Raw genomic sequence first — 27,142 nt, 5'->3', positions numbered from 1 at the left:
CAATTTAGCCAAAATTAGCAATTTCTCAGCTTCTCTGCGTTTCCTCACATTTTTCAATAATTGATGGAAATATATTAAAAAAAATTCAGTACACATCTTTAGCTGAGGTGGAAGAATTTTGTTCGCCAAAGATACACCGATAGTAACAGGTGTTTTTCGAGATCAAATTGACATAATACTTTCAAATTCGGTACAGAGGTTCCGCTGAGGTCTACATGCAGGCGAGCGAAGCGAGCCCGCTGATCTCATTTTTGGACGATCCAGTCGGGGGTCCAGGGGGCGGAGCCCATTGCATGGCCGGGTAACTTACCATGAGTAATATTTGATGGAGTTCTGGAAACTACACTAAGAAATGTTATTCTTCCTCTACTTTCGACCATTACTGGAACTTTCCAGTTAGGTCCACCCTCTTATTCATTCAGCATAGGCAGAGTGCAGAGACCATTAGTTCAGTCCCCATTCAGACCAATAACCGTGATTTCGAAATGGCTTAGACGCCAAACCCAACTGAACAATCAGTGTTGTCTCTTCTATTATCTTATTTCTCTTCCTTCTCCGTCTCCTACTACCATACTCTTTCGCTCCTCATCCTTGTTTACCACTCCCCTCTCTTTTTACTATCTTCCCATTCACAAAAACTATTGAGTGGTTCTGGAACTACCATTCAGAACTACTTTAGTTCTACACTGAGAGGATCATAGTGACAACATTTTGGTCTTACTATTGCGAAAAAGTTCATTTTTTCAATTGAATTGTTGTTATTTCAATAAATTATAGACTAAATTATATTACTTCAAGTGGTTGTTTCATTTCGGACACCAGCTATGAGATTCCAAGCAGGTAATGATTTATTCTACTGTAGTAGTGAAAATTTTGCCAAGTATTTCGATCTTCATTCAGTTCAATTGAAAAAGATTGGTAGTTTGAGTAAGTGAAACTTCAATATGTTTGTTGTTCCTGGAATTCTATTAATTTGTTATTGCACTTTGTCAAGGATTTTTCTCATAAAGCAACCTCAATCACACTTAACACTTGTCTCTTTGAAAAAACCAATTAAAAAAAAATGTTCACCATTTTCAACCATATAGATAATTAACCAATTAATCAATTTTTATGATTTTAAAGCTCATGATTCCCATTTGTCAATTACTCGTCATAAAAATGTGTAATTCTGGTTATCCTTTTGTACACAGTGCTACCAAATTTTGTTGCTTTGATAACGCTTTATTTTATTGATCTACTATTACCCTCATGGTATTTCTTGGTAGAGATACCTACCCTTTCTGTCCTGCCGTAATACCCAATGTCACTTCCTATACTCATGGGTTGAAGGTGAATCACTAGAAATTTTCACTTTCACCTCCTGATTAAGATTTTTAATTTTATAAAATGCAAAATTTATGAAAACCATTTCAAATGTAATCATAACTTTAGTTGCCTTGATTATTCATTCATTTATTTATTCATATACAAATACAATCAAGGTAAAATTATTATGAAAACTGTTTGTTTGATTTCATAACTGACATGAAATAAGGTGTTATCAATATTTATAAATGCTTCACTGATCAATATTTGACTCTTTTCACAATTGTAAATCTGAAAATCAGACAATTCTATCAGATTTTCTAATTGGCAAGATTAATCCAAATTGAGGTGAGACAAGTCTAGCTTTTATCGATTTCTCAGACAAATACACGAGAGGGAAAGAGTATGAGTGAGAGAGTAATCTAATTGCGTTTTCAAGGTCATTAATTATTTACACACAACAGTGACATCGGTTGTTTTGTTGGAAAGCCAAACTGGTGTGGCGTATGAAGTGTGGAATCCCTCAATTGATAGGGTGGGAAATTAGAATAAGGGCGTCCCTTCTTTGTTGAATAATTTGATCTTGTCATAGGTGTATTGATGGAATATGATTATGATGGAATTGATAATGTTTCAGCTCAAGATAGCTTCAATAGGTTTAAGATGATAACATATACTACGATACGCTATCGTATCATCAATTATATTGATTGATTGAATTCAGTTATGATTAGTCTTCGGAACACATAACCTATCCTTGGAAATCACCATCCAATTTTAAAAGTAGCTGCTGTAGTTTATTGATCGATAATTGGTTTTTGAAATGGTTTCATTAAATATATTCAAGAATAAACAATCACACTTGAGTTGTGACAGTTATTTTTCCCATCAACATGAATTGAATGTACTAACTGATGTATAATTGCTCGATTGAATAATAATTACTCTGAAACTCAGCGTAAGAATGCACTATCTGAAATTCTTGCAACCCTTTCTTTGAAAACAAAGTTATCTGTATTATCAAATTTTACATTTTCAAATTATCAATATTCTTGAATCATAAATAATATATTTCTGGTCATATGTATAGAAATTTTTGAGGTTTTCTTCTCCTAAAAATAATATTCTCAACTATTCAATTATAAAACAAATAGGTTGTCACTGAAAGAATTGTACAGTACATTCTAACACTTGAACATTCCATCTCAATTTTCACTGATGATTAATCGTTTTCTAGCAGATAGAAGATCTTCTAGAATTTTTTCATCAATTGCAGCAATCTACAGAGTATTGATATTGATAATTGAAAATACCATCATATTATGGTGATTGATGCTTCAGTGAATGTGAGAAATAATAAAGTACTATCAATTTCTGATATTTCTGGAGCTAGCCCAATAAACTTTGGATCCGGCTTGTGTAGTCTGTAGTCTATGATAGGAATAGTGTTTTTTATTTCACGTGAATAAGTAACAGAATGGAGTAATTGACTAGACCGTCCCCGCCATACATAGCAAAACATCGCTTGTTCAAATTAATTGTATGATCTTGCTGTTAGTTTTGTATAACCGATCTGGTTCGTAAGGTGTAATCATACTCTAGTATTTTTTTAAAACACATTTTTCAAAAAACAAGCAGAAACTGCATTCATAGTGCAATAACTAAAGATTATATATCGGAAAACTATTAAATATAAAATCGAATAAATATATTTGAATTTACTGATGGATTCAATATTGTGATCAGTATAACACAAATGAATCAAATTGAAATAGTAGATTTGTGAATAAATTTGAGTACTTCTTGCAACAGTAAATTGTAAAGATATGAAGTTAAGCTACTTGAAGCTCTACTCAGCTCTACCAACTCTCATATTAAGGAAAGAGATTTCAGCATTAGTAGAAGAATATCAATATCATTCAGCAGAAGAATATGAACTATTAGCAAACAATTTGATTGTATGGTTTGAGATATTGTGATATTTCTCTATAATTGAAAGGATAAGACGTTGATGTTGTCAATGCCACTATATTTGTTCAAAAATTTGAAATTTGAAATTTATTTGCCAACAAAATCATACATTACAAAAATTTGATATAGACAAGTCTAACAAAAACACAATATCTTAAACTAAGAAATAACATAGAATAGAACTTGACTAATCATGAAAACCTAAGATAAAAGTAGAATTTTTTAGGCGCCACCAGTAAAAGAAAAAATATCTTGCCCGCTGGTGGGAGTATTTATATAAATAAATAAATAAAAACAAAAACTTGGAAAAAGTTGGTCAACTAAAAAGAATAAACGAGTAAATAAATAGATAGCTTAAAAACGAATGAAAAACAATATTAAATGAGAAAAAAAGACAAATCTTCTTAGAAAGCTCAACTATGAATCGTGGATAATATATTTCAAAGATGTGTCAGGTCTTAAGTTATAAAACAGTTTATCAGTTCTGATAAATGTATCTTTGTTTTAACAATATGTTTGAGGAGTCTTTTGAAATAAAGTTACCTTATTTTCATTACATCAGATTCAACAAAGAGGGATTCACTTGAATATAACCTAGGTTTTTTAAAAATTGTCCATAATTATGTACTTTTGAATCAAAAATAAATTAAGAAGGTGTGTGTCATAGGATCCACCCCATACAACTAAACCATATTGAATTAAAGACTGTACAAAAGCATAGTATATCATCCTAAGACTTTCCCATGTTAAAAATGTTGTTAATTTTGTAAAATTTATAGTCTGCTTATTTCAGTTTATTGCAAAGGAAAGTTATGTGTGGACTCCACCTCAAATATCCGTGTATTATTACACCCAGATATTTAATTTCATTAACTTTTTCAATAGATGGGCAGTCACAGGTGAGAGTGTGTGCAGTTCAAATGCAGCTTGATTCTAAATTCTGAATTCACCTGCATTTGCAGCAAAATTCATGAATTTGATTTTTGAAATATTAAGACTAAGGGTATTTGAGTCCAACCATTTTTTGACTATAAATAATACTAATTACTAAATATACTAATTAGTTTAAATTACAGAACCAGGTTTCATGGCACCACCTGCCACATATTCAGTTGAACTGATGTTTAATGTTATTGTTGAAGGAACAGGTTCCTTCATCAATAACAATCAACCATGAAACCTGGCTCTGTAATTTGAAATATTTTTTTAACAAATATAGTGAGTGGTATTGACAACATCAACATCTTATTCTTCCAATTATTATAAAACACTTCTCTCAAAGAGTCATTTTCCAAATTATACAAGTATCTGCATTAGACTTCTCTAAGTAATACAGAAAGACTTCATCAGATTTCTCATATCATGTCATCCGTATCAACTCGTTTCATCATATTGTATCAAATAGCCATTGTTCATTAGATCGATCCACGTTGATGAATGGAATTCATTTTGTATGACCGTACAGTATAGTGAGCCAGCATTCCTCATAGATAACATCAATTCCTCCCATGCAAACAAAGCTGACAGTTGAAAGTGAATCTCACTGTGGCAAGAATCGAAAAGCCAGGAGTTGGGTAATGGATTGCATCCAGCTGACGACAAATTTCTTGTTCACTGACGAATTGGCCAGCAACACACTCCTTCAACAATCCACTTCTCAGCTCAGATAGATTGCTTGTATATATGGTATCAATAGACATATAGATCGCTTGTATATGGATGAGACGACTTGTATAGATGTTTAGTGTCTACGTATATAGCAATGTGGCTTTTTGAAGTAGTGATTTGTGTGGATGTCGTTACTTTGACAACTGACCGCCATTAGGTTGCCGGCAACTGGCTTCAATTTCCCAGGAGTCTCGAAACTGGATAGTAGTCACGTGCTCAACATATTGGTCATGTGCTCACGTGTGTACTATGTATGCCTCTTATATACGGTGGTGTTAGAGTGTATTACTAGTGTTCTAGATTGAGCATCCAGTCAACAATCATGACTTGTGATGATCACCTGTCTATCTATTTTGTTATTTGATAAACTCGAATTGGAATTCGGGAATCCAACCATAAAAACAGGAGTTACAGTGCTGTTTGCTATTTCCTCTATAATGTAGATCGTTGTCGCTCTTCCGATTGAGGATTCTTGTTACGTATTGAGAACAGAAAAGCCATAAAAAATTGTTTCTTGTTGTTGTTTACGTTTCTTGTCAGACAATTTTTTTCTGTACATTTAGAGCTGCTTTCGTACACCGCAGAATTAGAGTATAATATAAATATTGTATATCACTTCGTGGAAAATTCTCTGTTCCAAATTCGCGGGAAAGAAGAAAATTCAGTTTTTATCTCTGTAATTCAACATTGCAGGATATGTAATTATAGTTGAGAATTGTGTATGAAGCAAGACAAAGTCATTTCAAATTCACCGTGTATGTTCACAATCAAAATTATGTACTATTTGAAAAGAAACTAAACAAACAATAAAATTATTCAATTTTATTCTCTCGTACAAAAAATTGAATAGGCTTCATTTGTTTGAGTTCTTGCTCTCTAATTCTACGATTTGATAAAGAGGATAGCCTATGTTAGAGTGTAGCTATAACTGTTCACAATGTATTGGAAGAGTTGACATTCTATATAATTGAGTAAAAGTGCATTTGAAAAACATGAACGTCGCTTTTCTGAGAAAATATTTCTATTTGAGAAAGATCTATTTGAGAAAAATAATTTCTCTGTAGATATACACTCCACTTCATTATAAAATCAACCTTATGAAATTTTCTTTTCAATTAGTTTAATGTTACCACAGCTGCAGGGCCTTAAAGAGCTCATTCATTCGGTTAGCTGACAGAAACAATTTTTCAATCTTTCAGCCCTTATTAATAGCATCTCTCATTGAAGCGCGAAACCTAATTTAGTATGGCGTGTGAGCCTCCCCACCTCCAGTCACAAGGATTCAATGGAAAATCTTTCCATTAATGTTGTAGAGCATTGGTCGACACGCTATCTGAAATGTATGAAAGGAAAAGGAATGAGGAAGAGGATTGGAGGATTTCTGATGAAAGAGTGAATGGAAATGGAAAGGGTAATGGTCGTGGGGAAACGTGATGAGGCATCAGACATCGAGACTTGAAATGTACCCTGCCAAGTGATGCTCGCTCAAAGAACTGCCTCTTATGGTCTGAGTGAGATAGCAGTAGGATACATGATGGAAACTGAAAAGATGTATTTTCGCGTGCTATATTGATATGAGGAGTTGAGTTGCATTATATCCCACCTATAAGAGGAAAATTATCTGTTTACAAAGTTCCGTTCATTTCACACCGTATGATGTTAAATTTCACGATGCTCTTCAGAGGTTTGGAGCAATAAATAATGAATAGTTGTAAGTTTCATGTAATGTTAAGACTGCTGCAGACTATTATCTGTGACTCTACTGGCTACATTGGATATACTGGCTAAGCATGCTAATAATTCATTTTTTGATTGATAAGAATAAGTCAAGTAGGCTATGCTATCTTCACACACGTCTGTAGACGTCTCTTGCGGTTGCGGTATAAATCTGAGACGTTACTTTAGGCTTAAGAGAGTGGTGTGAAATGAGATTTTTATTTCATTCGATGTACTATTCAATCATTTAATTTTATTATAAATTTAAAACATTGTAAGGAATATTGATAGGTAAACCTGATTTGGCTGAATTCAGATATAAATTGTATTTACTGGAATTGTTTCTTTGTTTGAAGGACGTCTATTATTTCTAATGATAAAGTCAGTTGCATGCTATTCAATCATGAAATTTCCCAATTGAGGCTGATGTGGGGAGACATTTGATCAATTTCGCTCCTATCATTTCATAGACTCATGTTGTGTCAAGAATGTGTATTTTGTCATTAGTTCTATATTCTGTATACTAATTCCGCTATGGCTATGGTTTTCTCCCATTCCCTTTTTCAGTCTGTTTCTAATGAATGCTTCACTGAGAATTTTTATGGAACTTCTCCATTTCCATTAAACAAAAACTGTCACTTTACTCATAATTTTTTCTTCAAAAATATTAGAAAATTGAATGATAGTTGTTAAATATATTTATTGAATCTCCATCTTGAATTATTTCCAAGATTACAAAGGTTACAAGGTATGTTGGCCCTTTGTGTTTTTTATCGAGAAGAGGCTAGAAAATCTATAGATCTCTGACCTTTACCTTTCTCTTCATCTTTATTAATTTCCACCGTCATTTCCTCCTCCTTCCTACAGAGAATTTCCCATTCAAACATTTAATATTCCGTTTAAGATCAACTCTGCTATTAAACATGCAGAAGTTTCTGTATATGGTCCAATATTTCTTTACATTCTCTTCGTCGCAATTATCTTTATCTCATCCGTTTCATTAACTTGCCTGCAAACTAGATGGCTTCTACGCAGTATATTTGTTGAGAAAGAGTTTCCATTTTTCTCTTTTGTTGAAGTTATTATTTTCTCTCGTTCAAACGAAGGCAATTTCTTTGTTTCTCGCCGAATCAAATTGCTGGAACGTTGTCTTCCATCAACGAAAATCCCTCTCGGGAACAATTATTAGTCTCCTTTTTCAGTTCAGACCCAATTCCAAATATAAATTATGATTTCAATTGACATTTTAGTGGATAATTTCCGGTGAAAACCCGTGAAATCGTTCAAATCTAATTTTGATCCATTAGATATTATTGTTAATAGCGGGGCACTGAGCTTCGCTCCTTATTTATTTATTGACTTTTGATAAACCAAACACAATTCTTTAAAATGATTGGGGAAGTACTAACAGCACAGCCCATAACTGTTTCTTTCCCGAATTTTGATTTATACACTATAAATAGTCCAGAAAGTAGGTTATGTTCGATACACTCAATTCAGGTTCAATTCTCTGTCTGAAAACAAAATAATTATAATTCTGATTATATACAAACCAAATTAAATAACAAAATAACACTCACTAATCACTTGAAATTGTCAAATAATGATCAACTTTGAACATTATGATTATACTCTAGTTTAGGAGGATTATCATGTCATGTCAACAAATCAGATTATGTTGATCAAATCGATTAAATGTCTAGCTAGATAAAATTTCTCGATGATTGATTATGATTACACAGCTGGAAATAATTCTGTCTCTCTCCCACACAGGCACACGCATCTTCTGTTATCGAGAGACGACGAAATTATCATCTGTTTTCCAAGGATGAATTATCCTTTTAATGTCGTTCAGCGAGTTTTCCATGAATGAAACCTAGTGCAATCGAATCTTTATATCATTAACCTACTATGTTCCAAATTTCGTGAAAATCGTTAGAGCCGTTTTTGAGATCCGTAGAACATAAATAACCAGATATAAAAATAACCAGGTATAAAAATAACCAGATATATACAGAAATTGCTCGCTTAATATAATAGGATATTGTGAATGTATATGTGCCCATCTTGAATTCAAATTCAAATTCAATTCGTTTATTTCCACTTGGCATACAATACATGTACATATTTATATTTGATATTCAACAAAATAAGAATCACAATTTTACATAAACAGTAGAAAGAACATATTGATTGAGTGGAATTCCCCCAGTAAGACTATGCGTCTGAGATTGGGGGACAGTTCCTGCAAGCAGTATTATTCACTAAGTAGTTATAATTTATTATGGTATTATATTTACTATAAATTACAATATGTGTAATTAAAATTACACAACTAAGATTCATATAACAGTAGGTGAATTATAATTGACAACATAATATAGTGTTGGGTGTAGCTTGATATCTAGAGTGGGAGAGCAAGAGGACCCAAAAACCGGAGGTAATTTATTGTTTGTTGGCAAATAAGCCTCTATTATGTTTTGAAACTCTAAATACTTGAACGTAAGGTATGAGTGTATAAATGACTATACATTAAAGCAATAGCAATACAATAAAGCAAGAATAACTATACATATACAGCAATAGCTCAACCATATTGAAGACTAATTTTTCTTTCACCTCCTAAAATATCATTCTTCAAATTGAAAATAATTATCCCCTATGGAATCTCAAATGCTATTCCCTCATCTTATCCCATAGAATAAATTATTGTTGTCAATAAACATAATTTTATTCTGAAAAAAATGTTACATGTTTAAAGTCAATTTTCAAAGATCAATATCACCCTTTTTTCTTTTTTTTTTACTAAAGAGCTGTAACTCTTCTTTGAAATTGGTATTCATTTGGGTGTTTTGTCAATCTAAAATATTTTTAATTTCTGCAAATCCGAGTTTTTGATGAATGAAAATCATTATAATGTTGTTCAAGTGTCATTCTGAATAATTTTTTCTCACAAATAAATATGGTTTCGATAACCAATTCAGACCACTGAATGAGTTCATTTGAGCCATGTTGTATCATTTCTTTCAAATCAATTAGCTGATAGTTACACTGGTAACACAGATAAAACAATGTTGCATATTGAAAATAATGTGTTCACCTTTAATGCCAACTCATTACGACAACACATACACACACTAGCTTGGCTCACACTGCCTGCTCGATCATTACATAATATTATGCAATACGCCAAATATCCTAACCGTGGGGAAAGAATTTCCAAGTAACCTTATAATTAGAAGAATATTGAATTTATTCCTGTTGGTACAAAATTCGCGATGATATTTCTCAATTATTGATCGATAAACCCTTTTGATCTTAGAATTCTAATTATTCAAATTCTTAAGCATTGTGATAAACGAAAATTAGTTTTCTCTCTCAGAACAAAACAATATAAAATTTAGGATGATTTTTAGGGCAGCATCAAGTTGCCGGCCCCAGTTTATTAGATTTACGCCTACGTTTCTCAGTTATGTAAAATAGGCACTTCAATCTGAATATGCATGAAGACGATGGTTCCATTTTCGATATCAGGTATTTCGAATTCAGACGCCGCCATCTTGTGCTTGATTAGTGTTGTGGCGGGGGGGGGGATTGTGCAAACTTGAGCAAACTTGCATATTAGATTCCCATCTGGTGGTATCGACTAAGAGGATTTCGGCGCCACCAAATCCCCCCAAACTCACTGAATTGTATACATATCACGTTATGCATCCTTGTTTGTTATCATAATAATTATTTGGATGCTATAATAGTAAGGTATTACTTTACACTAATGAGTGCTATTATGGTGTATGGATAACATGGAGGTTGAACTCATGCACATAGTAGCTCACTCGTTGTTTATAATGAGAACATGATACATTACAGAAGTTACGTGATACAATATATGGTATTTCTTCGAATTCAAGTCCTATCGATTCCAGCCGTCTTCACACACCAAAATTGGAGTGTGATTTAAAAAATCTATGTGCATTTGAATTTTTTTGTATTATTTCTATTAAAACTAGTCACTAGGACTAACCATTAATTTTGTTCTCTTATTTCTTATCCTAACATATTAATTTTTATTACTAAAGTCTTCCAGTGAAGCCTACAGTTCTAATCTATAATTTCTGTACTTTAAATTCTTTCGCTACACATTTATATATATATATATATAATAGGATTTTACAGTGATTCACCGTCTTCCTTCTTTTAGTCGAGACCTCCATCTTTGCCTATCCTCCCATTCACCATCCCTTAAATTCCTGGCCTCCATAGCCTCATCCACCTCATTTCTCCATGATCTTTTAGGTCTTCCTCTTTTCCTTCGCCCAATTGGACTCCAATCAGTCACCATCCCTATCCATTTGCTGGCACTCGCCCTTCTAGCATGGCCATACCACATCAACCTTTTATCCTCAATCAACTCTATAATATCCCATTCCACTTTCATTCTCCTTCTTATCTCCTCGTTTCTCACTCTGTCCATTCTGGTAAGCCCGCAGCATCTCCTCCAGTAATCCATCTCAACAGCTCTTATCTTATCTCTTGCTCTCTTGTTTGTCACCCAAACCTCTGCCCCTTACGTCATTATACTTCTGACGATTGCATTGAATATTCTATGTTTATTTTTCCTATGAATATCACATTTATTTAATTTATACTTTTTTCACTTCACTAGCACTACACCAACTCGAAGGGCTTTGTTCTCTTCAACCTCCTTGTGAGTTCAGTGCTGTCTAGTAGTTGGATGACTTCGGTGTTGTCGTGTTGATGAAGACATGACTCATGATGGGCTGCTAATCGTCTTATTTCACTAGTCACATAGGGGATGTGCAGATCTCGGTGCAAATCGCTGTTCCTTATGTACCAGGGCGCATTCACCATGTTCTGCAGTCTTTGTTTAGGAATGTTTGAATCTGATTGATGTTAGATGTTCTAGAGCAGCCCCATAGCTGAATTCCATACGTCCAGACAGGTTTAAGAATTTGTAAATCAATATTTTGTAGTCCAATGAGAGATGTGATTGTCGGCCCAACAGCCAATAGATTTTACTGTTTTTAAGTCCCAGCTCGCTGCTTTTCATCTTGATAATATGCTCTTTCCATTTCAACTTGGCGTCAAGAGTCATTCCAAGGTATTTTGCTGTGTGGTACTACATTCCCATTTAGATTTATTCGAATCGGATCATTGATATTTTTGTTTGTGAAGTTGATATGAATGGACTTCAACTCATTCAATCGAATTCTCCATTTTTTGGTCCATTCACTGAATTTGTTGCTAGCATTCTGTAGTTTTGTGGCTGCTTCTTGTACTGTTTCCCCTTCTGCAAGTATTGCAGTATCATCAGCAAAAGTAGCAATTGTCACTGCATCCAATTCATGAAGATCGCTTGTGTACAGCACATAAAGAACTGGTCCAAGAACACTTAACTTGTGGAACTCCAGCCCTTATTTCCTTCAATTCAGAGACGTCGTCACCTTGTTAAATGCATTTGAATAAATTCATATCTTTTTTGTACTTGAGTTCTCAAAGAAGTGAAATTTTTAAATTCAGTCTCAAATGCCTTGATTTTGTATCACCACCGGGTATTCTTTCTTGAGCCTGGGCCACACTTATCATGCAGGATGCAGATTTCCGATCCCACTCCGATCCGATCACAGCCTGACAACGGCCTGAAATGATGTATGCCACACATGTCCGTCATGTGATCAGTCTGTCTCAACACCACGCCTCCACCCTTCACAAAAATCGGACATATCGAAGAGTAGAAATGAGCAGGGTTGAAAGTTTCGAAACGCTGCATAAGTGAGGCTTCAAAAATTTTATAATATTCTCTATTATAAGGTCTATTATACACCTTGGTACTGTTTTTGAAAGATCGCAGCTTTGCTTTGTTCTACATGTCATTTGGTATCCTCAGTTGATGATTATTGATAGTTGAGTGTGGAGTGCCTGAGTCAATGCCCTCTTAGTTGATAATAACTTCTATTTTATTCAGAACCCATGAGAAAAGAATGCAATTACTTGTAGTCTAAACAGTCAATTGATTATCACCAATAGGTAAAAAACCCTTGAATATTCCTAAATCCCTTAAAGTCGATTAAACTCAATTTAAAATTTCTTGTGCTTGCTGAAAGGAGTACTCGTTGTTTTTGTTTACAAGGTAATGTCAAATTCTCGCTAGGCATAGAACTACTCTGTTGCAAGGCAACGCCACATTCCATTCCATTAGCCAAACGTGGCTACCCAAAATAATATTCTCTTCCAGCTCCTATTACGGTGGGGAGGAATGTTATCAATATTATAGGATGAACCAAGTTTGAGAACATATAAACAAATTTTCACAATAATTATGATGATAATTTTCTTCTTGTTTTTAAAATTAAAGTCTAGTTTAGGATTTCGTAGGTTTTGGAATGTTGGTATTCCTCCAAGATGATATGATAAGAATTATAATAATAGGCGAAAAAATGTTTCACAAGAAAGACCAACTATGAATATATTTATTCTGCAGTATGTTTTCCTCCACTTTGAATAATGAATTCTCTATCTCTAGTCCTCTTTCACAAACTGAAATTACTATTGAGAAGTTTGATAATTTATTTTCAATGTCTGTATAATTATATCGTATAATTGTAATATCATATATGTTTTGGGTTTTACATTTTATTATGGATTCAACAGAATTATTCTGCTTTACTACCTCGCATTCCTCTCTATAATCACTCCTGACTCTAGCTTTTATTTCTTTTCCACAGGTGAGTTGAAATCCTTACATCCATTTATAAACTACTGGTTTTCCTGAAAATAATGTGAGTAATACCATATCGTTTTATTAGAGATACCTAGATTATTTCTCTCTGATAATAATACATCATTGATATTGTGCTTAATTACAGTCATTTGATCTCATATCTATGTACTAGTTAAACTTCAGTAGATTAATCGATTTATTCAATCTTTTTGAATTATAAGTTATTGAATGACAGCTATTACTTAGAATGATTCATGTCTTTCAAACTTGTGATTGAACTAACTCTACCCCCAACCCAGAACCCACTGTTATAGTTCAAGTTTCATGCTGATTGATATCTATCAGATAGCAAGTGAAAATTCCATTTTCTCCTGGCCTGAATACAGACTCAAAGTCACAAAAAATATCAAACTTGAGTTTGAACTGTATTTCTTATTAATTCTTTCCCCAAAACTGATTCAAGCTGATAGAATAAAATATAGATTTCCTACATATTTCCATGATAACAGAGATGTTTTTCTGAAATTCAAAAGAATTGCGATCTCCAAACGTATGATATTGAAGTCTTTTCATATCCAGCGTAACGTAGCTGGAAATACGTCTTCGAAAGACGTAGCCGTCCTATCTCCCAATTTTAATCAATCGGTGCATTTTACACCAGCGTAGCGTAGATTTATCATTGGGAGATAGGACGGCTACGTCTACGGAAGAAGTATTTTCAGCTACGTTACTCTAGATTTAAAAATACCTTTGGCATTGCTCAGCATCTCTACATACTCAGATATCAGCTTGGACAGATGATGTAATATGAGTATATTGAATGAACTTCTCATTTTGAAGTTCTCCCTCATTTCACCCACCATTGAATTGTAACTCGAGCAATAATGTTTGACCTTTAGAATTTTAACATGAGTGTAATTTGTGGATTTGAGTGAAATTTTTAATATTTTTTGTGATTGTGAATGAAGATTTTTGTTTGGATTTGTATTTTGAAATCAATTAATCTGATAAATTCATAATTATTGTAGTACATACATTTTTGGACTCAAAATAGTGTGTGAATTAAGTTATCATTTACATAACCTCTAGACTATGTATTCCAAATTAAGGTTTAAATCAGTTTTGGGCGAATGCCTGTTGTTTTTACCTGCATTGTATCTATCATGTATTGTCTATGAATAAATGTTTATTGTTAAATACGGTTAAGGCCTAATGCAAACAATGACAGTACCCAAGAAATACGAATCAGAGTCGGACAGGCCAGAAGTGTATTTACAAGAATGAAGAAGCTTTTCTGTTGCCGAGATCTAAACCTTGATTTGAAGATAAGAATGATGAGGTGCTATGTGTTATCTGTTTTGTACTACGGCATGGAAGCCTGGACGCTGAAGGAGATTGATGTGAGGAGATTGGAGGCATTTGAGCTATGGATGTATCGAAGAATACTACGGATTTCATGGGTGGAGAGAGTGACCAATGTAGAAGTGATGAGACGCATAGGCAAGGAAAAAGAAGTAATCATGACAATTAAGAGAAGAAAACTGCTATACATGGGACATGTTATGAGAGGAGAAAAATATAAATTACTTCAAGTTATTACGCAGGGGAAAGTCCAAGGAAAGAGATCCGTAGGAAGGAGACGAAACTCATGGCTGAAGAACCTTCCGGATTGGTTTGGATGCAGCAATAATGATGACCTATTTTCGATCTGCGATCTCAAAAGTAAAAATCGCCTTGATGATTGCCAACCTTCGAAACGGAGACTGCACCTAAGAAGAAGGCCTAATCCCTGTGTATCATATTGTGCAACGCAGTGGATTTTGTATCATGAATATTCGGGAGCTTTCTGTGTGTAAAGTGAGCGGCTCGAGAGGGTGGTTGGTGGATTTTGAGTGGCGCGCGCCAGTAGAAAGATCCGTTGAAACGTGGATGTCACTTGTTATCAAATCGCATTGCGTTTTACTTCGTAGTTTACGTGTATGACTAGGCGATCATCTTTGGGCGGAAAGTTTACCTAAAAATGGTGTCAAAAAGAATTGACCGTTTCTCTACGAAAATCTCGGTGGTTGTTGGCAGACTAATTAAGAGATTTGCTGAAAAACTTCGCAGTTTTCGTTCACCTACTGGTTCAAAATTTCTCAAAAAAATGAAAACCGATTAAGGTTTCTATTGTGTAGATAATTTGTTGGAATTAATCAAATTATGTGTGTTTATCTTCCAGTTCTTGGGTAATGTTAGCTAAAGTTTTGTTTGTTTCCTATAGTAAAATAATATTTTCTTTTTGAACAATCTTTACAAAGTAATGTATTTTTCTTGTAGTATTCAAGTGAAATACAAGATTCAAGTATTAATTCATTCAAGTACTTATACAGGTTAAGAAAGATTATGGACTTACATCGAGCTTCATAATATGTCACTTAAATATTATATGTCATAGAATATTATGATATAATATGTCATAATATGAAGTGAAAAAATATTGTTAATAATATTTATAATATTATTATATTCAAACAAAGATAGTTTGTTAACTTGTAAGGTATCCATCCTTTTCCATCCCTCTTATTGAAAATATATTTCTATAATACTATTGCAATATTCAGTATTTTCCGGATTTTTCCTACTTTGCCCTATGGTGATTCCTTACTAATTTGATAACTTTAAGTCTTATTACAACACTTGAAAATTATTGCCAGTTGAGCTTCAAATGTTCATTTACCAACATTTCTTGCGATTTGAAAACTAATTATAACTTGGAGAAACTCTTTTCAAGATAAGAATTGCCTTCTCATTGACAGTAGCCTATCATATGGTAATGCATTTTTCATTATTATTTGAATTACGTATAATTTCAGCCAGTTTATTCATTTCATCAATATGAAAAAAGTATTTTCAATTGAACTAGGAATAATAAATATTTTCTGACTGTTACAATTTAGAATTAAACTTTCCAATCTGGTGTTTTGTGGTTGAATTAAGAATACACAATCACCATATATCCACAATTGACTCCTCCGAATTGATTTTATAAATTTGTCTGGATTTTCTATCCAGATCAAGGGATTTTGAGACATTGACGTTCAATCAATTAGTATTTCCATGGAAAGTGAAAGTATCATCGATTATTGAATTCACAATTTTTATAATGTATTTATCGAATTCCCATCCCTTCCAGTATTATTCAAGTTTTTCATGTTTATTAGATCGTTATTCATTCGAAACATTCACCATAAAAAAATGTTAATTTTAATTACCAAGTTGATGAGGATAGAAGTGTGCGAAAGATATCAAAGCAAATTAGGTTTGAGACAGACGATTGGCGTGGACGAATGGAGTGGAAAGGAGAAGTAGTGTGATATGTAATGGGGAAGAAGGAAAGATGCGGTGTACAAGATTGAATGTGTGGTCGGAAAATGAGTATTTGTTGAAGGTTTCTATTCGTTTGTTTGGTAGCTCTCTATTGCTGCTTGACTTCGATACACACACATTTGTTAGGAGCAGCATTGTGTGGGCTGGGAACACAGCCCATTGGACAAAGATGTGTTTTACTCGAAACCGAGATGGGAAATAGTAAACTGGGTTGTTTCCATTGTCACCTTAGGTTTTCTCTTGGCTTTGTATTCAGTAGTTGACTACTTCCGACTAGTTTTTCATTATCCGATTGCCTTTCAGTCGAATCATATTATATTTTTTTCATTATTTATATGTAAATAATGATACAGTAGTTATATTCTCAATACCAATAACCATTAATTCCCATTTAAATATATCTTGTTAATTCTTGCTCAAATTACATGTTTGATCGAAAACTGAGCCATTCTAGGAGACTTGAAAAACTAGGCAAAAATGATTAACTTCCGTCTTAACTATAATATGATTGGTTCAACTGTCTTAAATGATTCAACTACAAGCAATAACATCAGTCTCTAAATAATCATAACCATTTTTAAATGCAACTAATGAAGGTAAATATTCTATGCTATTGGATTCTCAATTTAGAAACACGATCGTTATATAGTAGGGTATCATAATTGGAACTAAGTGTAGTATTAGCAATTTTGTATTTATAACAATTATGTATATGTTTTGTCAATAAACTCCTCTGGTTGCAATTCATTGGCAATCAGAGAAATTATTATCATAGAAAGAGAGAGCAATAACCTTTGTTTCATCATAATTCAATGTATTGTTTATATTGCTTCTATAGAAATACCTTTTGTTCCAGCCAATATCATTTTTCGCATGTTGAGTCTCCTGATAGATTTTATATCCTGATCTGGAACCATAATGTCATTGAATTAAGAAACATTTTGAATTTCATCCCTCAAAACTGTGTGATACTAAATACATCGCTTCTTAGAACATTTTTAAACGAGATTGATGTCATCCCAATGATAAAACATAAAATTTGAACATATTATCCGATAATTATTTTTTTCTGTAACTGTAATTACACTCTAGCTATACTACTGTAGTTGTAGTAAACTAATTGGATGCCAAGTCCCACTCGCCACCATACGGTAAGCGAGTTTGATTGAACCTGACCCTCGCCCTTTATGCACAGAATATCATTAGCATTCAAACAGATCGGTGTCGAATAGTTCAACTATTCTGTGTCAAAGCATCACCAATCCAGCATTGATTGTTGTTCTTGTCCCCAAGCAATAATTATTCCGGTATCATTGTTCTCTGTAGCGACTGAACCACATGAAACCATGATTATCAGAGTAAATCATAGAATACTAATTGAGAGTTGTACACAACATTTGAAATGCATAGAAAGTCATAAATATTTTTTCCCGAATTTTTTTTTATGACAAACAACAATAGAAGTAGTGTCTCAGTAAACAAGTAATATAATGTAGCAGTTGATATAATACTCCATATTCATTTTTGAATTAGTAAATGAATCAGCACAACTACCACTTGACAAATTTAGTGTTTTCGAATGTTCAGAGTCACCAAACTCTTTCAACATTGGAGACATTGTAAATATATAAAGTTTTTGAGCTCTGTCTGTTCTTATCTATTATAGGTAGTTATTGCTAAATAGGTTGATTCAATCAATTGTTGATTACGTTGCAACAAAATGTCATCTATTCAACCAGAGATTATAAATGTATTATTGATAATTTCCAACATTTACGCTGTCCAACACATATAATGATAGGTTTGAAATGTCAAACCTCTTAACCACTTGATTTATTCAGTGATTTCAATATACATTCACTCACAAACTGAAACAGTCAATCAAAATGTAAATAATTATTCGAACTTGTTCAACAATTGAATTCAAAGGGTTTTATGTAAGACAAATTATAAAATTTGAAAAATATCTTGCTTGATAATGAATTCAAATGTTATTATTGTTTAATTAGAATCATGTTGGGAATGAATAAATGAACGAATGACACGGTCCGATTCATACCGATACCATAAATTATTTCTCCAGAAGAGAATCTTGAATATTTGAGGCTACTTTAGCTGTAATTTCCATCTACGATTACTATTGTAGCTGGTGATTATTCATAAACTGCTCTATTATTTCGAAGACAAATAATAATAGTTTTGAAATGTCAAGTTCAACCTTTCAATGAATTTATATCGTGTTCAGTATCGACCTAGTGATATCGTTAACCCTGAGTACTATCTCAATAGATAGTAAGATCCAATAATAGAAGGCCTGATACTGTAGTAGAGCAATTGACAAGTCAGCTTGGCTTTGAGAGCGGAGGCGTGTGTCCTCTCTCTTCACTCATTTTCGAGACAAAATTGTCCGCAACATCTGTTGCTGCATTGATTGGTTGCTTCAAAACTCTTTCTCTCTCATAGATTGCGAGCCTGACCTTTGATTGTGATTGATACTGTGTCAAAGAAGAAATTTGTTGCGGCAAAGTTCAAACAAAACTGGGGTCGATAAATCGATAGGGTGGAAGAGTCAGTGCGTAATAGATTCTAGCTAATAGTGCGTTCTATGTTACGGGTTATCACGATGTCAATAAAGGGTTTATTCACTACGTGGGGTGGTTTGGAGTGGGAGTAGGCAGATAATTTTTGTTATTTAGGCAAGTAATAAAACTTTAATTTCCTGAAGCTACTGAACTATTGAGATGTTTCGTTCAAAATTGACTTAGATTTTCATTCATTGAAAGATACATGATAATGTATAAAGGTGTGTACAGATTTACGCGCCGCGAACATGAGCAATTCACTTTTAATCAGCTGATGCCAAGCTTTTTATATCTGTATCTTACCGTTTCTTTAAAAATACAGATATAGTCAGCTGATTAAAAGTGAAATGCTCATGTTCGCGGCGCGTACATCAGTACGCACCTTTACGTATTAAAGTTGGTAGGAATTCCTCCTTAATAGTTGATGTCAGAGTAGCATCCTCATCAGTAGAGAATAAAATATAAAAATACAAATGAAAGAGGATGTAAGAACACATTGTAAATGTGAGTTTCCCCTGCTATATGATGTGCAGCAGTGTAGTATTCTCTTTATTCCAATGTAGATACCATTTGAAATTGTTCCGGTGAATTGCATGTTCACTTCTAAATCTTCAGGCCCAATACTATAAACCGGAAAACCGGCTAACTAAACTGAAAATTATGAGATTCTTCATGTCTATAACCTCATGGGGTGAAATATTTTTGCAATTTTTTCCTTGTTCTAGACATAACAGAAATACTTTTAAGCCTATTCCCGAATAAACAAAAATAAAGTGAATGAAGCGTCTGGTGAATTGAAGCTTGCCTTCATCCTCTTATAATTCGCACTCGTTAGGTACACTTTTCCCCAGTTATTTTCCAAAAATAGACTGCTAAAAGCCAGTAGGGAGCCTGTTAAGGCTTTCTTGAGCCGATTAAGCTTATAACAAGAGAAAAATGGTGGCTTCATCTTTCAAAACCAAAAATAGGTATCCAGTATTATTTTTTGGTTTTCATATTCCAGCAACAAAAGAATTAGGTTGAAAATGTGAATAATATTAGTTCATATTAACATATTCAACCATTATGCATTAACAAAATGAAAATAGTTTTCAGAACTGCATTGAAGAATATTTACTCATCATTCAAAACTTAGTAATATTTATTATACATTCATCCAATTGCATTGACATATAATTATCATCACACATGATAATTCTCATTCAATTATGAATACTGACTCATGTACTTTGAGTGAAGTATGTGACGTTTTCTTTATCCAATTAAAAAAAATTGTTTTACTTATATTTCTTTATAATTGATAGTCTTACGGATTCTTTCAATATTTTGTTAAAGAACAATGTTCTGTACTTGAGAATCGCTGAAATTGGGTATGTTCAACTCAGATTTCTCCTATCTCATTAAAAAAATAAGCCACCGAAAGATTTTTTGTTTCTAGATCACTTATCCCGTAGAATGTGTATTGTAGATCAAACTTGTCTGTCACACCAATTGTGGGACTCGTTCAACATACTCGATGATATTCGCGGAAAACATACCATCAGATCATTTTTCCAGGACCTTAATTCAAACAATATTCCGCGTGTCAAATGAATAGCACTTGACATTGATTGACGCACAGAGAAATATTTTTAGAAGGAAACAGTTTCCAACAAATCTGGCCAGTCATTCAAAGTGAGTGGGAATATGCGGGTTGACAAAACGGCATCGTGAAATTTTTATTGACACGTGTGATTGGTTATATCGGTATTTATGAACCTTGAAATTTCAGTCGTATGAGAATAAATAATCTGACAGTTTATCGGTTTGTGAGCTTTTTCGTTTTTCAAAGAAGCCCTGTCTCGACTGATGGTAGGGGAAAGTCAGCGATTGCGTCATAGCGAATATTCGACGCAAATCCCGAAGGGAAAACTTGGGGTGACAAGCACAACTGTGACAAATGAACTGCTTTCATTGGAGGGATGGCAATTGAATTGAATCATTTTATTGGCGATGGTGATGTTGACAATTGATCGTTGAGGAGAAAATGCGATTGAATGCTTCTTTTCGTGCCCTTCAAACTCGAAAGATGCCAATAGCGATCTGAAAGAGACCAAGTTATGGAATTCGTGAGGCTTTTACGATTAGTAAATGAATGTCATTCATAATATAATTAATAATTGTCATTCATTAAATAATAATTGTCATTTATAATAAATTATCATTTGTCATTCATTTAAAAGTAGAAGTGAATTATAGTCATAATATAATCAATAATTGTCATTCATTAAATAATAATTAATAATAATTGTCATTTATAATAAATTATCATTTGTCATTCATTTAAAAATAGATATTTTCTATATTTATCTTGAACAAACCTTACAACTCCTGTCAATATTCAATTTCTAACAAAATTCATCCCTTTATAATTATCAATTGAGATTAAGCATGTCCACGCAATAGATTCTCTGTGTGAATACTGGAAAATGAAAAATCCCTTCAGATTAAGATTTCCTATTTTGTTCACAACCTGCCAACAGAGACTCAAGTTGAATGTCAACTAATCGTTGAGAATACTGAAAACTTTTTCCGAAAATGTGTGAACTATTCAAGAACTTGTCAGCATCCATTCGTTAGTGACAACAGTGTAGTATCTACGTAAGGTTTCATCATGATTGGACTGTGGTCATATACGAACTTCCGATTACGAAACAAGGAATGCGAAGTGCTTTTGGGTGAGTAGAATTAGTCACTAAAATTGAAGTTAATGATAAAAAGGCGTTTAGTTTTGCGCATTTGGAATGTTTTTAAGTTTTACTTTGGAATTAGTTTAGTAAACATTTATTTAATATTGAGAGTACGGTTGAAGTTGGTCTTTGAAATGTAATGGAAGCATGACCTAACTTTATCATCCAAACTCTCCTCCTTCTCCTATTCGTCTCCTCTCCTTTTCTCTCATCTTCGTCTTTCTATACTTTCATGTCCTCTTTGGCTACCAGTCAGATTGCTCTCATACACCATATTACATCAAAGTAGATCTGAAATTCCCAACTCTCAAATTATCTGAACTCTGCTTTTACTAGAACTGACGGATGGAACTTTATTACTTTCGACTTGAAACGAAACTTCAGAACTGCTAAAACAAAACAAAGTAAAAATTATTGGAAAAGTAGAAATACTATTTCAATTATCTTACCTTTGAAACTTTATTTTCCAAGAATGATATATAACTTTTGAGCTTTGAATCCTATTCTTTATTCTTTATTTATTGATTCATACAACAAGTACATCATCAAAAATGACAGAGAGAGAAAAAATGGTAACTTGTGCTATCCCTCTCCCAAATTTAGATAAGGTTATTCATGACCTTATGCGTCAGTTAATAATTTATTGAGGTTTACTTGCATGACAATCATAATATGATTATAGTTTGAGCTACCACTATTCACAAAGTTTTTATATTCTTCAAAATAGCATTCAAATATTTGAAAAATCCTTCATTAAATTCAATGAAGGAGTGGAAGATAACCGGAATTTTGGAATGATCTTTATGGTAGCAGACAATCTTTAGAAAAGTTTTTTATGCATAATTTGAAATGATTACATGGCAGAAAACCATGAATTCCTGTTGTATCAATTATGCAAGTAAATCGCCCGTAGTGAGAATAATATTCATTCGAATATGTTTCCTTTTGGAGTTGTTTGAAATTCAAACAACTAATCAAGAATGGAAATGATTCCTCAATTCAATACATAAGGCGAATTCTGTATTTGAATCGATTTAAATCACTGTAATTTCTTAAAATATGCATTTACATTCACAGTATATAGAAGACTGAGTATGTTGATGGTTATTTGCACTTTTAACACCGTTTGTCAGGCACTGTGTATCATAAAAAACATGTGAAAATAAGAAAATTCAGTTCAGAACACAATTTTCTTCTGAAATGAAGGGCTGCAAACTATTTTCATGCTACATACCATCCCCCGCCTTGTTGCATATCAACCGAAATATTTCCGATGTTAATGCGCAGTTCCAAGACAGAAGCAAAGGTCTGCTCCTCATTTTCTTGCTGCATAAGATTTCCATGTTGCATATCAACTGAAACATGTCACTCGTGAAACGCAGTTGAAATGATGGGGGACATTCCATGGGAGATGTCTCATTCTTTCCACATCCATGGTGGTTTTCCGCTTGCTGATTCTGTTCCATCTCAGCATGCTCCAAGCCAAAGACGGCGAATAGAATTCTCATGCTATAACACATAAGAGGAACGCATTACCTTGGGGATCAACCTTATTCGCAATAAGTGATCTAGTGAAGAGATTCGCATTCACATTGGGGAGTTTTGTTTTTGTACATACAATTTAGTATTCTGCAATAATGGAATTTGACGTCCTATCATGATTAATTTAATAATATTTTCCACGTTATTGAGAGATTGATAAACGTTAATAAATATCGAATAATGGAAAAAAGTAAATAACTAGAAGAAACAAAAGTGAATATAATAATCATGTAAGATGAATGAAAATTATAGTACAATCAAAAGAAAAGAAATCAGGGAATACTTGAAAAAATAGTAGGATAGAAGGATTTTCATGAAAGTAAAATCTCATTATAAGTAATCTCTTGAAAGTAAAATCTCTTTTTTAACACTCATTATATTTTACTTTCCAAAATCTCCAAACCGATCAGCACATCTACTAACAGTTTTCTTTCATATGAATGCTCTCACTTCTTAGCTTAAATAATAGGTCTCACAAGTAAACTTACATTGCATGCATTATGGATATTATTATCTGTTTTCGATCTATATTAATTACACCAATGATCTGTACTATCTACAGAAATTCAATAGGGTCTGTATATTGGTTGAGTACAGATTTCAAGGGATATCTGCTTTTCCATGTTGTATTCCGCTATTCCTGTTAAGTTAACGTACCTCTTGTGCTATTTCTATGTGAATCTTTTTCTGTGGTTAGAATTCATTTTTAAATGAATAAAAGTCATCATCATCATTTTTCCAATGCTTGCGCACTTATTTCAAATTAATGTGTTTATAATTATTGAATATAGATAGATGTTTATAATACTGTATATAAACTGTATATTATAGACTTTGAAAACTCAACAAACTTAGCCATCAATAGAATGGAACTCAACATCATCATCATCATCGTATTCAATGAGTTAGAAATTATTCGCAAACTTTGAAAACGTGAAGGGAAGTAAATAGGAAGATTGGATGGAGAATACAAGACTGAATGATGGAAAAGAAAATTGCGAGCTTTTCATATGAGAGCAAATATTTTCTCTCAATATCGAGTTCATTTGCAGACGATCAGGTACTTCAAAGCATTGCTGTTCTAAAGCAAACAAAGTTTGAATATGATTGAGGTATTCTGCTCTATATGCTTCCTGCTCTGTTGAAAGTGAGGTGATAAATCATTTCATGACTTGTTTGTTCTTGATCAATCAATTTCCGATTGAATCTTGTCTAATTGCTTCTGATCGCGGTAAAAATAAAACTAATTTCATACTCGACTTATACGCAATAATGTATGTTATGTGCTTCTGATATACACCTTAATCATCACATTAAACTCAAAATTGAGTCACCAATGAGAACATGAACAACAACACCAAAAAATCTGGTTTGGTACACTCACACAACTTTCCTTGCTCATTGAACTGTAAGCCCCGTTCTTAAACGAGAATAATTTAGGGGAATAACATAATGACGATTGGCGGCAACATATTTGAATCTACGATCAGACTTCTGTATAATAATGTGTATATATAATTGTTTTCAGAGTACTTTTTCCTTTGTGTAAATTGTGTAAATTGTGACTATGTGTTCTTTTTATGAACTGCTCCACCTACCTACCTCATGCACGAGAAGGAGGTTAAAAAGTCCATTTCTCAAGGATGGGGTGGACCCCCCATTAGTTTCCCTGAAAAGAGACTCATGCCAGTTGATAGAGCTGATAAATAACTATACAGGGTATGAATTTGAAATAAATTGGTCAAGTCATTTTTGATAAAATCGTGAAAAACATGTTTTTTTTAGTAATTATCCGCCATTTTTCTCAAGAATATTACGGAGCTTCTGCAATTTTCCCAGAAATGAGACTCATGTCTGTTGATAGGGCTTATAAGTAGCTATCCATGGTATAAATTTGAAGAAAATCGATAGAGCCGTTTTCGAGAAAACCTTGAAAAACATGGTTTTTTAGTGATTATCCGCCATTTTTCTCAAGAATATTACGGAGCTCCTGCAATTTTCCCAGAAATGAGACTCATGTCAGTTGATAGGGCTTATAAATAGCTATCCATGGTATAAGTTTGAAGAAAATCGTTAGAGCCGTTTTCGAGAAAACCTTGAAAAACATGGTTTTTTAGTAATTATCCGCCATTTTTTCCGCCATTATTAATTCAATTTTATTGAATTTCGTATTGTCGGATCCTCATGGTATAAGGACCTCAAGTTTAAAATTTCAAGTCAATCGGTTGATTAGGAATGGAGTTATCGTGTTCACAGACACACACACACACACACACACACACACACACACACACACACACACACACACACACACACACACACACACACACACACACACACACACACACACACAAATCATGTTTTTGGACTCAGGGTACCTTGAATCTTATAGAAATCTTGAAATTAGGGTACCTTAATTTTTTTTGGAAAGCAATACTTTCCTTACCTATGGTAATAGGGCAAGGAAATTAAAATCTATGTTTCTAACCAGAAGATAACAAAACAAATGCTTCAAACTAACGCTCCAAAACCATTATAACCTCAGCACTTTTATATTATGTAACCATTACATATTCATCTTTGACAAACGTTCCTAATGATCGTCCTAAAAAAATGACTGAATATTGGATGACCTGCTATAAGTAATGAACTAACTATAAATTCAATTTTTATGTCTTGATTTGCTTGAGAATATCATATTTTACTTTTTAGCTGTAGGCTACTTTTTATGTGAGGGAATAATAGTCAATAATTTCGTTATACTGTAATTATTAACCATTGAATGATAAGTTAACAAAAAACACAGGAGTTGATCAAATGCGAATGGTTGATCGAAGGTATGTTTTATCAAGTCAACATGTTCCTACCAAATTGATCAGCAAATCGGTTACAAGCTTTTTCAGGTTTTCATCTTATAATTTGGAAAGCTGTTAGAGAATGAATATTTCATCGGAGAAAAGTTGTCAATACAATCAATCTGTTAGGAAAAAAGCGGGGATCGATGGCAAAAGAGCGGATAATTGTTTCTAAAATGGCAAGATTAATGGGGTTTTATCAGCTCTAAAGCCAAACTGAGTGACAGCAAAGTTGGATGACGACGTCTAAAAGATTGCATAACTTTGACGTTTGACAGTTTTCACGTTTAAAAACACAACTTTGGTTAGCGCAGAGTAGAAAGAGAGTGGAGAGACAGAGAGAGTCAGAGAGTGTGAGAGAATGAGTGTAAGCGAAAGATAGTTGAAGTGTGAAGAGGTGATCCTGGATTTCAGAGCAAGCGATCACCTTTCAGCTTCAAACTTTTTCAATCCACTTAATGCCCAAGAGACTGCTCGGCTTTGCTTGGATAATGGTCCTATAAAATGCTAATGCACACTTCAAAATAATTTACCGTTAATCGAATCAAGTCTCGTCTTCTTCTAGCCCTTGAAAGATTATAAATATTGATGGAATTTTTCATTGTTGTGGTTACCCTGTTCAATGCTCTGTTAGGTTAATTTTTGAGGATGTAGGATGTA

General features: G+C 33.3%; 1 protein-coding gene across 6 annotated transcripts in view; it reads left to right on the top strand.

The window, feature by feature from the left end:
- Nucleotides 1-27,142, top strand: part of LOC111053155 (afadin) — a 270,804-nt gene that overhangs the window by 132,515 nt on the left and 111,147 nt on the right. Inside the window, exons 1-2 of one of the 6 annotated variants that reach the window (XM_039437760.1) lie at nucleotides 15,363-15,633; nucleotides 21,879-22,073. The exons of the other annotated variants lie outside the window; for them this stretch is intronic. Of the exons in view, the coding sequence (XP_039293694.1) occupies nucleotides 22,010-22,073 (64 nt within the window). The 5' untranslated portion in view covers nucleotides 15,363-15,633; nucleotides 21,879-22,009. Of the gene's footprint in view, nucleotides 1-15,362; nucleotides 15,634-21,878; nucleotides 22,074-27,142 lie in introns of those variants that run through there. 6 annotated transcript variants of the gene reach the window in all.

The sequence above is a fragment of the Nilaparvata lugens genome, chromosome 11 (assembly GCF_014356525.2).
Source record: "Nilaparvata lugens isolate BPH chromosome 11, ASM1435652v1, whole genome shotgun sequence".
Taxonomy (NCBI): domain Eukaryota; kingdom Metazoa; phylum Arthropoda; class Insecta; order Hemiptera; family Delphacidae; genus Nilaparvata; species Nilaparvata lugens.
The sequence above is the reverse complement of the archived record's forward strand: the minus strand, read 5'-3'. Positions and strand labels throughout refer to the sequence as shown.